Genomic DNA, 11,653 nt, shown 5'->3' with positions numbered 1-11,653 from the left:
TACACAGAAAAAGCTCTGTATCAAATTTCAAAGCTCTTGGAAACAAAGCACTGAACATTATGCTGAAAATCTTTAGTTAAAAAAGATGATTGTCTCCTAATAGTATTCATACATGCATACCATATGTTTTAAGCATATATTTAATCAGAATAGTCAAAACCTAATCATGCTAAGAAATAATTACTGTATCCATAGCCTACCCAATAATATGCAATACATAAATGTTTGATTGTTACTTTCCTTCAGATTTAGGATACTGAAAATGAAGAACTATCTTTGCCTAAAACAAATACATTGATACTTGAATGCATAATAACTCTCCTCAATGCAGAAAGCCCATGAGACTGTTAGAATGGAATAATCCACTTAATGACAAAGATTTGTCAAACAAACTCTGATTCCAGTTGGGTGGTTTTTCAGCCCTAGATCTGACACATTCCATTTACCGTCTGTCTTGCAGAGCAAGGACAGTGGTTAGTGTAGCTAGCATGTTTACTCTAAGTCACAACAAGACTGATCTGCAACTGCAATCAATGCACAAGCAGTTGATAAATAATGTGTATTTTGCAATAGATGTGTCAAATCATGGCATGACATATGCTATGTAAAGTGAAAATCAAAGTATAGCTTTACAAGCTCTCAACACCAATCAGAAGACAGAAAGTATCTCCTGAGCCAATGGGAAGTAAGTCTCCACCCCCTATGAGCATATTAATAAGCCCCAGACAAATAATGAAGGTTTATGTGAAAAAGCTCATATTGACTCCGGCACCATCCGTATCAACTTTACCTCAGTTCTCTTATTGCACGGTCCTCTAACTCTTCATCATGGTTGATGCCTTCTGCGCCACCTGGAAACTGGTCGACAGTGACAACTTTGATGAGTACATGAAAGCACTTGGTAAGTTTTCATGACTTTACAGTTATAAACTAATAATAAGAAAAGTTATTTATTACCTGTATTCAATGACATAATGTACAGTAGTTCGCGTCAGGTGATTCATTTTGCATGATCCCACCTCTCATTGCCTTTTTTCATTACTTTCACAGGTGTTGGCTTTGCAACAAGGCAGGTCGGAAATGTGACCAAACCAACCGTTATCATCGCAAAAGAGGGGGACAAAGTGGTCGTTAAAACCCAGAGTACTTTCAAGAACACTGAAATATCCTTCAAACTGGGAGAGGAGTTTGATGAAGCCACTGCAGATGACAGAAACTGTAAAGTAAGTGCTACAATATGGGATTTTCTTACCTTTATATGTAACATATATTTTTTTTACCTTTATTTAACTAGGCAAGTCAGTTAAGAACAAATTCTTATGGCCTAGGAACAGTGGGTTAACTGCTTTGTTCAGGGGCAGAACGACAGATTTGTACCTTGTCAGCTCGGGGATTCAAACTTGCAACCTTTCGGTTACTAGCCCAACCCTCTAACCACTAGGCTACCCTGCCACCCCAATATATGCACTGGACACTGCACTTGAATATAGGCTTTGTCAGCTAGAAAAGCTCTTATATTTTTCACTGGGTTGGTTTGAGGAACCTGTTAAAGAGCCCAGTCTAACGTTTTAATTTATTGTTTCCAGCATTTCATAATGCATTGACTAACAAGTTTACTTGACAAATTTCATTCAATTTGTTTATATTTAGCTGCATTATGAACTTCATACATTTTGGTCCACAATAACTTTATTACAAATTTAAGCTATTTGTAAGAGTAATATGATCTGGATTATGAAACATTGGAACTTTGGAAGTATTGCATTTATATCTTCATAGAAGTTACCAATAATAAATTGTAACTATATTTAACTTGTTGTTGAGAGCAATATTCTGACCTATTTGTCCCATCTGGTTGCAGTCCACTGTGAGCTTGGATGGAGATAAGCTTGCTCACGTTCAGAAGTGGGATGGCAAGGAGACCAAGTTTGTGAGAGAAATCAAGGATGGAAAATTGGTCATGGTAAGAGCCTTCCTAAATGTATTCTGAAATTAGAACTCCTGGGTAATATGGATGTTGAAACAAGGTGATGGGGAAGCAAGGCTACACTAGTACTAGTACTAGTAGTGGCGTAGAGGGTATTTCTATGCTGAAAGACTTTATGCTGAAGCTGGTACTGCTGAGCATAGTAGCATAGTTCTTAGTGTAGAGATATGTGCAAATAAGTGTTTAAAAATTGCATGGTCCTCATCAGTTTAACATTATGACTCTAGTTTTACATTTCCCACAAATTGTAGGAGTGACCTCTAATAGTCCATATTATGCAACTTTCAGTTCCAGTCTGACCTGATGTGATATAGGAACTGGACTCTTATTTTAAGAGTCCATCAAGCAATATCTTAGTTATCATGATTATGAATGTTATTTGTACTGTATTTCATGTTTGATTTCCTCAATGCACAGAGATGTATTTGTTATTTGATCTCATTCGCAGACTCTTACATTTGAAGACATTGTGGCAGTGCGTACCTATGAGAAGGCATGAGCTGGGAGACATCACTAGTTAAAACATTTGAGTCCATTTTACTGGACTACAGCCAAGAAGTGTTTTGTTTTTACTGCATGCTGACCTTTGCACTTCATCCTTCCAAATGTTTTACAACATGGGCTGGAAGTCTTTTTGTAAGACATTTTTATATATGTTTATTTGATGATAGCTCATCATTTGTAAACCTGTGTGAAACATACTCAAATAAAAGAACATGCACTCAAAATTCTATATGTTTTTACTCTATTATGTAAATGACTGTTTGATGCCCATTGTTGTGCAATTTCCTCAACATCAACATATTCACTCACTCAAGAATTGGGCATGCCTAACAGGTGTCAGCCACAATGTATTCATGTCATGACTATTCGATACAATATATCAGCAGAACTCAAGCTCACATGCCTTGGAAGACCATGTTATAAAAGTGTGGCGAAGGGGCATTTGTCTGTGCGGCTGTGTCTGCGTGAACTAAAAATTATTTTGTAGAGGTGCGCAGGTGAAATCAAGCTCGTAATCATAAAAAACACAAATTATTTACTTCTGTTTCGTTCAGACATTCCTATAGAGAAAATGAATGTGAAAGGATGGGGTTTTGCGATAAACATAGAAAATAAGGTCTGAGGTTAACAGGTTTGATTTGGAGATCGTACACGTTTTGTTCTGTGAGATAATATCAATCAGTTAACATGACCGTTATGAATTAGGAATCCTTTATGTGCTTTTTTTTATTACATAAATGCCTCACAATTCACAAAAAGGGACGTCAGCTGATGAAGATGAACTCATAGCACAAAACTTATAAGATCCCCTGGCTAAGACTGTGTTTACCGCAGAGCTTATTTTCTGCGTTTATACAAAAATCCTACAAAACTCCATTAGTTTCCCCATAAGCTTTGGCCAACGAGCCATGGAGTAAGTGCCCGCAAAAATACTGTAATACCGTTGCTCTCTATGGGCCCAATTCAGACAGAAAATGTATGCCTTTCCTACGTATGCTTTCTTGTGCACTTCTTATGCAGGTGCTTAACTGGCTTTGCAGGTGTTGTTCCATTGCATGCGCTGAATAAATGTAATTCAACCAACCCTCCCACTTGCTGGCCAACAGATTTTCTCATGGAGTTTTAATTTAATAGCATTTTCAGTACATTTATGTAAGATCATCCCTTTAAATTTGGTGTACATTTAATTCGATTTTTTTTTGACAGACTCACATGTTAAGAATATTAGGGATCAAATGAAAGAAAGCCGCAAATACACTCATACATCTCATTTTCAGCACCAATTGGTAGATAAGAAAATACTCTGATATTGTATAGTATTTAGGATTAGGAAAGTATTTGGTAAAAATACAAATAAAACAGGTTTGTAGAGCCTTTATGAACAATATATATAAAGTACCAGTCAAAAGTTTGAACACACCTACTCATTCAAGGGTTTTTCTTTATTTGGACTATTTTCTACATCGTAGAATAACAGTGAAGACATCAAAACTATGAAATAACACAAATGGAATCACGTAGTAACCAAAAAAGTGTTTAAAAAATCCTGACAACTTTAAACACTCTTAGCATTCTCTCACACAGCTTAACCTGGGATGCTTTTCCAACAGTCTTGAAGGAGTTCCCACATATGCTGAGCACTTGTTGGCTGCTTTTCCTTCACTCTGTGGTCCAACTCATCCCAAACCATCTTAATTGGGTTGAGGTTGGGTGATTGTGGATGTCACGTCCTGACCAATATAAGTTGTTATTTTCTATGGTAGATTGGTCAGGGCGTGACAGGGGGTGTTTTTGTGTTTGTTCTATGTTTTCTATTTCTAAGTTTGAGTTTCTAGTTTATCTATTTCTATGTTGAGGTTTATTGGGTTGACCTTCAATTGGAGGCAGCTGGTCCTAGTTGCCTCTAATTGGAGGTCATATTTAGTAGGGGTGTTTTTTCCTGTTGTTTGTGGGTAGTTGTTTTCTGTTTTGTTCCTTGTACCTGACAGAACTGTTGACGGTCGTTTTTGTTGTTTTATTATTTGTGTTTCATTAAAGTAAAATATGAGCACTTCACACGCCGCGCCTTGGTCCCCTTTGTACGACCCGCATTACAGTGGAGGCCAGGTCATCTGACGCAGCACTCCATCACTCTCCTTCTTAGTCAAATAGCCCTTACACAGCCTGGAGGTGTGTTTTGGGTCATTGTCCTGTTGAAAAACAAATGATAGTCCCACTAAGTGCTAATCAGATGGGATGGCGTAACGCTGCAGAATGTTGTGGTAGCCATGCTGGTTAATTGTGCCTTGAATTCTAAATAAATTATAGAGAGTGTCACCAGCAAATGACCCCCACACCATCACACCTCCTCCTCCATACTTCACGGTGGGAACCACACATGCGGAGATCATCCGTTCACCTACTCTGCGTCTCACAAAGACACGGCAGTTGGAACCAAAAATCTCAAATTTGAACTCATCACACCAAAGGACAGATTTCCACCGGTGTAATGTCCATTGCTCATGTTTCTTGGCCCAAGCAAATCTCTTCTTCTTATTGGTGTCGTTTAGTAGTGTTTTTTTTGCAGCAATTCGACCACGAAGTCCTGATTCTCCTCTGAACAGTTGATGTTGAGATGTGTCTGTTACTTGAACTCTGTGAAGCATTTATTTGGGCTGCAATTTGAGGCTGGTAACTGGCCAGCGAAGAGCTCAGCTCTCAAGCCCATTGAGCACATCTGGGACCTGTTGGATCGGAGGGTGAAGGCTAGGGCCATTCCCCCCAGAAATGTCTGAGAACTTGCAGGTGCCTTGGTGGAAGAGTGGGGTAACATCTCACAGCAAGAATAGGCAAATCTGGTGCAGTCCATGAGGAGGAGATGCACTGCAGTACTTAATGCAGCTGGTGGCCACACCAGATATTGACTGTTACTTTTTTTCCCCCCCTTTGTTCAGGGACACATTATTCCATTGCTGTTAGTCACATGTCTGTGGAATATGCTCAGTTTATGTCTTAGTTGTTGAATCTTGTTATGTTCATACAAATATTTACACATGTTAAGTTTGCTGAAAATAAACGCAGTTGACTGAGTTTATAAGCCATAAGAATGCTGAACAGTTACTTAAATGGTTACCAGGACAATTTACGTTGACCCCCTTCATTATTTATTTATTTATCTTAATTGTTTTGCACTAACACCTTGCACTGGCTCTATGTACACTCACTAGACTCTACCCACACACCTAAAAATACTACACTGACACACACACACACACACACACACACACACACACACACACACACACACACACACACACACACACACACACACACACACACACACACACACACACACACACACACACACACACACACACTACATACTCTCACACACACACTACATACTCTCACACACACACAAAAGACACACACATGCATATTGATGCCACACACTCACACATACACACTTTCACACTTCACATATGCTGCTAGTTGTCATGAACCGTGCACTAGGTTTAAAGTGCTATGTATGGTCTGTGTTCCATAATGATTCAATAAGACAACATGTCCCAAATTATTGCACAACTTATAATACGTTAGCCTAATATGATACACTATTGCTAGCGTTCTACAGCTGCTCGGCATTTTAACATAAGGCGCTACAGAGGGTGGTGTGTACAGCCCAGTACATCACTGGGCCAAGCTTGCTGCCATCCAGGACATATCTACTAGGCGATGTCAGAGGAAGGCACAAAACATTGTCAAAGACTTCAGTCACCCAAGTCATAGACTGTTCTCTCTGCTACCGCACAGCAAGCGGTACCAGAACGCCAAGTCTAGATTCAAAAGGCTCCTTAACAGCTTCTATCCCCAAGCCATAAAACTGCTGAACAATGAATCAAATAGCCACCCGGACTATTTGCATTGACCCCCCCATTTGTTTTTACACTGCTGCTACTCACTGTTTATAATCTATGCATAGTCACTTTACCCCTGCCTACATGTACAAACTACCTCGACTAACCTGTACCCCCGCACATTGACTTGGTACCGGTACCTGCAAATAGCCTCATTGTTGCTATTTTATTTTATTTAAAAAAATGTTTTACTTTAGTTTATTTATTAAAGATTTTCTTAACTCTATTTTCTTAAAACTGCATTGAAAGTAAGCATTTCACAGTAAGTTATTGTCATGCCCTGATGTGTTTCACCTGTTCTTGTTATCGTCTCCAACCCCTCCAGGTGTCACTTGTTTTCCCCAGTGTATTTATCCCTGTGTTTCCTGTCTCTCGGTGCCAGTTTGTCTTGTATGTTTTCAAGTCAACCAGCGTGTTTTTCCCGTGCTCCTGATTTCTATTCTCTTTTTCTAGTCTTCCCGGTTTTGACCCTTACCTGTTTTTTTCTGGACTCCTTTCCCGCCTGCCTGACCCTTCTGCCTGCCCTGACATTGAGCCTGTCTGCCACGCTTTACCTCTTGGACTCAGTACTGGTTTTGACCTTTTGCCTGTCCACAACCATTTTCTTGCCTACTCTTTTTGTATTGTAAATAAACAACAAAGACTCTAACCATCTGCCTCCTGTGTCTGCATCTGTGTCTCGCCTTGTGTCCTTATAGTACGAACTGGCTATGACAGACCAGCAGACTTGGACCAGCTCCGCCACGCTGTCTCCCTGCAGGGAGCCACTATTGGGAGACATGAGAAGCTGTTACATGACCTTCTGGAAGGGCTCCGTTCCTTGACGGAACGTCATGACCAAGGGTTTAAGGAGATTATGGAGCAAATCAGGGAGTTACCCCGGCTCCCCGAGAACCCCGCTTACCTCCTCCGGAGCGATATTCTGGGAATCCTGGTATCTGCCGGGGTTTTCTTTCTCAGTGCTCTCTTATTTTTGAGCTACAGCCATCTTTGTTTCCTTCAGACTGATCTATGTTATTACGCTAATGTCGGGAAGGGGGCTCTCCTGGGCTACGGCAGTTTGGGAGCAACAATCCGACATTGGTTGTCATCTGGAGAATTTCATGGCAGAAGTGAGGAAGGTATTCGATTCTCCGGTATCCGGGAGAGAGGCGGCCAGTAAACTTCTTGAATTACGTCAAGACTCCCATAGTGTGGCAGACTACGCGGTGGATTTTCACACGTTGGCCGCCGAGAGTGCCTGGAAACCGGAGTCTCTTTCGATACTTTTCTTCATGGATTATCTGAGGTGGTAAAAGATGAGCTAGCTGCTCGGGAACTACCGGTGGACCTCAACTCCCTCATCGCCCTCACCATTAGAATTGATGGATGCCTAAGGAAATGCAGGAGTGAGAGGAGGTCTGGTCTCGGGCACACTCATTCATCCGCAGTGGCTCGCTCACCTTCAAGGGAACCCGGAAGTCTCCGAGGATGGCTTTTCCGAGAGGATCCAAAGCCACCCGAACTCCCTCGAGAATCATCGACGACGGGTGAGTCGGATACACCAGAACCTATGCAACTGGGAAGAGCTAGATTATCGCCTAGCTAACGTTCACATAGGCTAAGCTCCAACAGTTGTCTGTATTGCGGTGCTGCAGGGCATTTCATTTCTACCTGTCCAGTGAGGAGACCTAGATCATTAGCAGGTACAAGTACTCTGGTGAGTCAGACTGGGAATTCCCTAATTCCTATTACCTGTACCCCTTTTGCTGTTATTCTGCTGTGGGGAGACCAGTCAAAGTCTTTTTGGGTGCTCATTGACTCTGTGGCTGATGAGAGTTTAATGGCGGTACCCTGGTATCTGAACAAGGTATTCCCACTCAACCCCTTTCCGTTCCCATGGACACCAGAGCACTGGCCGGCCGGTCCATTGGCAGAGTCACGCACAGCACTGTTCCCATGACTCTGCGGATATCTGGTAATCACAGTGAGTCAATACAGCTGCTTCTCATTGAGTCTCCTCACATCCCTGTGGTTTTGGGATTTTCTTGGCTCCAGAAGCACAATCCCAATATTGACTGGACCACTGGTTCAATCCTGGGTTGGAGCCCGTTCTGTCACTCACACTGCCTAAAGGTGGCGCAGTCTTCCCCTAAACGACTGCCTGCTGGATTAAGTTCAGCCTCGGATCTCTCTGCTGTTCCCACAGAGTATCGTGACCTTCGGGAGGTTTTCAGTAAGGCTCATGCTACCTCCCTTCCTCCACATCGTCCTTACGATTGCGTGATTGATCTCCTCCTAGACACCACACCACCTCGAGGTCGGATTTATTCCCTGTCTGGCCCTGAGACCAAGGCCATGGAGGAGTACATTGAAAACGTTCTGGCGGCTGGAAGTATTCGCCCTTTGGCCTCTCCTGCCGGCGCAGGGTTCTTCTTTCTGGGAAAGAAGGACAAGACCCTGCGTCCATGTATTGATTAGCGGGGTCTCAATGACATCATGGTCAAGAACCGGTACCCGCTACCACTCCTCTCCTCGGCTTTCGAACCTCTCCAGGGGGCAACCATCTTTCTAAACTGGACCTCCGGAATGTCTACGACCTTGTTCGGATACGCGAAGGAGACGAGTGGAAGACTGCTTTCAATCTAGCAAGTGGACACTATGAGTACCTGGTCATGCCGTTTGGACTCACTAATGCTCCTGCTGTGTTCCACAATGTGCTCCGGGACATGTTGAATTAGTTTGTTTTTGTATACCTCGATGACATTCTGGTTTTCTCCCATTCTGCCCAGGAACATGTTCTCCATGTTCGACAAGTTCTTCAGTGCATTCATGAGAACCAGTTGTTTGTTAAAGCGGAGAAGTGAGTGTTCCACTGCTCCACAATCACTTTTCTGGGATACATCATCTCTGAAGGGAATGTTCAGATGGATCCGGAAAAAGTGACAGCGGTGGTAGATTGGCCCCGACCCACATCTAGGGTGCAGCTACAGCGGTTTTTGGGGTTTGCTCATTTTTACCGCCATTTCATTCGGGGCTACAGCAACCTGGTGGCTCCCCTCTCTGCACACACCTCTCCCAAGGTACCGTACACATGGTCCCCAGCCGCAAACAAGGCTTTTGTGGATTTGAAGCAACGATTGACCACTGCCCCCATCCTCATCCATCCGAATCCGACCCCTCAGTTTGTGGTGGAGGTTGACGCTTTCGACGTGGGAGTAAGGGCCATCCTTTCCCAGAGATCCGTCCAGGACCAAAAGCTTAATCCGCGGGGATGCGGATATCCTCCTGCGGGGACAGAAGGCTGGGATTAAAAATAAAAATAAATTAAAGAAAAATATAGGAAAAAACACACATCACGACAAGAGAGACAACACAACACTACATAAAGAGAGACCTAAGACAACAACATCGCATGGCAGCAACACATGACAACACAGCATGGTAGCAACACAACATCACAACAACATGGTAGCAACACAACATGGCAGACGTACAACATGGTGGCAACACAAAACAGGGTACTGTCAAGTCTGCTCCTGCTCCTCCCCTCCGGCATACTACATCGCCAGAGTACTAACCACCGGTCCTGGGATTCATCATTACGCACACCTGGCACTCATCATTACGCGCACCTATTAATCTTTATGATTCACATCTGGACTCCATTACTTTCATAATTTCCTCCCCTTTATATGTCACTCTCCCATGTTCACTCACCAGTTGGTATTGCTCTTGTGGATCGGCGGTCTGCCTTGTTAGTGTCGTGTTCTTTGTTTTGTTTTTTTATTAAAACGTTTTACCTGCTTCCGACTCACTCAACTGTCCAGTTTGAGTATTTGTTGCAGCTCGTTCCAGTCGCTAGCTGCAGCGAACAGGGATGTGTGTGCTTTGGGGACCTTTAACAGAATGTGACTGGCAGAATGGGTTTTGAATGTGGAGGATGAGGGCTGCAGTAGATATCTCAGATAGGGGAGAGTGAGGCCTAAGAGGGTTTTAAAAATAAGCATTAACCAGTGGGTCTTGCGATGGGTATACAGAGATGACCAGTTTACAGAAGAGTATAGAGTGCAATGGTGTGTCCTATAAGGAGCATTGGTGGCAAATCTGATGGCCGACTGGTAAAGGACATCTAGCCGCTCGAGCACTCTTACCTGCCGATCTATAAATTACAGCTCCGTAATCTAGCATGGGTAGAATGGTCATCTAAATCAGGGTTAGTTTGGTAGCTGGGGTGAAAGAGGAGCGATTACGATAGAGGAAATAAAGTCTAGATTTAAATTTAACCTACAGCTTTGATATGTGCTGAGCCAAGGACAGTGTACCATCTAGCCATACTCCCAAGTAATTGTATGAGGTGACCTCATACAAGACCTCTAAACCCTCAGAGGAAGTAATCACACCAGTGGGGAAAGTGGCATTATTCTTACCAAACGACATGACCTTTGTTTTGGAGGTGTTCTTTGGGATGGGGGCGGTATTTTGACGTCTGGATGAAAAGCGTGCCCAAAGTAAACTGCCTGCTACTCAGGCCCAGGAGGTAGATTTGGATAGCAAACACTCTAAAGTTTCTAAAACTGTTAAAATAATGTCTGTGAGTATAACAGAACTGAAATGGCAGGCGAAACCCCGAGGACAAACCATTAACCTCTTACATCTAGACGTTCCACTAGCGGAACACCTGCTCCAATATCCAATGATGGGCGTGGCGCGAAATACAAACTCCTCGAAAATCCGAAAACTTCAATTTTTCAAACATATGACTATTTTACACCATTTTAAAGACAAGACTCTCCTTTATCTAACCACACTGTCCGATTTCAAAAAGGCTTTACAACGAAAGCAAAATGATCTTCATCAGATGACACTCCTAGGACATTATGTTATACAATACATACATGTTTTGTTCAATCAAGTTCACATTTATATCAACAACCAGCTTTTTACATTAGCATGTGACGTTCAGAACTAGCATTCCCACCGAACACTTCCGGTGAATTTACTAAATTACTCACGATAAACGTTCACAAAAAACATAACAATTATTTTAAGAATTATAGATACCGAACTCCTTTATGCAATCGCGGTGTCCGATTTTAAAATAGCTTTTCGGTGAAAGCACATTTTGCAATATTCTGAGTAGATAGCCCGGCCATCATGGCTAGCTATTTTGACACCCACCAAGTTTGGCACTCACCAAACTCAGATTTAATATAAGAAAAATGTGATTACCTTTGCTGTTCTTCGTCAGAATGCACTCCCAGTGCTTCTACTTCATCACCCAATG

At 42.5% G+C, this 11,653-nt stretch overlaps 1 protein-coding gene across 1 annotated transcript; it reads left to right on the top strand.

Moving 5' to 3' along the window:
* Positions 1 to 737: 737 nt before the first annotated feature.
* On the top strand, positions 738 to 2,709 carry fabp7 (fatty acid-binding protein, brain). Its single transcript, NM_001141899.2, is given in 4 exon segments — positions 738 to 901; positions 1,051 to 1,223; positions 1,862 to 1,963; positions 2,436 to 2,709. Coding segments are annotated over 4 exon segments (399 nt in total). The 5' UTR covers positions 738 to 828; the 3' UTR covers positions 2,487 to 2,709.
* Positions 2,710 to 11,653: the final 8,944 nt, after the last annotated feature.

The sequence above is a fragment of the Salmo salar genome, chromosome 15 (genome assembly GCF_965601325.2).
Source record: "Salmo salar chromosome 15, fSalSal1, whole genome shotgun sequence".
NCBI classification, from domain to species: Eukaryota; Metazoa; Chordata; class Actinopteri; order Salmoniformes; family Salmonidae; genus Salmo; species Salmo salar.
The sequence above is the reverse complement of the archived record's forward strand: the minus strand, read 5'-3'. Positions and strand labels throughout refer to the sequence as shown.